General features: G+C 49.3%; 1 protein-coding gene across 1 annotated transcript in view; it reads left to right on the forward strand.

Moving 5' to 3' along the window:
- The first annotated feature begins 309 nt into the window (after positions 1–309).
- Positions 310–694, forward strand: part of LOC104507232 (F-box only protein 25-like) — a 10,711-nt gene continuing 10,326 nt past the window's right edge. The window contains exon 1 of the mRNA XM_010148445.1: positions 310–441. Coding sequence (XP_010146747.1) covers positions 310–441 — 132 coding nt within the window. The remainder of the gene's footprint in view (positions 442–694) is intronic.

Genomic DNA, 694 nt, shown 5'->3' on the forward strand with positions numbered 1-694 from the left:
AGGTTTTTATAGTGGAAACTTCTGATGATAAGCAGGCAGTTTTTTTAATGTGTCTGGTTACTCCTGGAGGAAGAAATGCTGGACAGTGTGGCTCACAGTAAAGTTGTACAACTGTTTCATATGTTTGCTTTCAGCTATGAGATTTTGTAATTGTCCTTGCCATGTGTGCTGGTTATCTGAATATAGAACAGCCAGTTTTGGAATAGAAGGGAGAAATGAGGAAGCTAGCATCAGCAGTTTTCATGTCCCAAGCACCACAGCTTAGACTGTTTTGAGATGATGCAGTCGCTGCATTGGTTTCTTTCCGGCATGCCACCTCAACATAAACCAGCTCAGACGGAAATAGCTGATGAAAAATCTTGCATCTGTAATGCTCACATATTCCTGAACAGAACGATAGTCCCAGAGATGTTTATAAGAGACGACACTGTGGAAAGTCTAGTCCGTAAGTGAGATGAATGGCTGTGAAATAAACTGCCATGAGCAGAGCCTGCTGGAGTCCAGCTGCTGTGCTGCCAGGGCCTTGTGACTGGGAGCTCTGCTCGGAGGGGCCGGCAGCTGCCCACGCTGCCCCCTCGCCAGCTGGCACACGGCCTCCAGCTCTGCCGGGCGCTGTGCCACTGGCAGCGTGGGCTCCAGATTCAGTCCTGGGCAAGTCGTGCCGTAGGTTACCCTGTTAACCCCTGAGAAGGTT

The sequence above is a fragment of the Eurypyga helias genome, unplaced genomic scaffold, assembly GCF_000690775.1.
Source record: "Eurypyga helias isolate BGI_N326 unplaced genomic scaffold, ASM69077v1 scaffold7383, whole genome shotgun sequence".
Lineage (NCBI taxonomy): Eukaryota > Metazoa > Chordata > Aves > Eurypygiformes > Eurypygidae > Eurypyga > Eurypyga helias.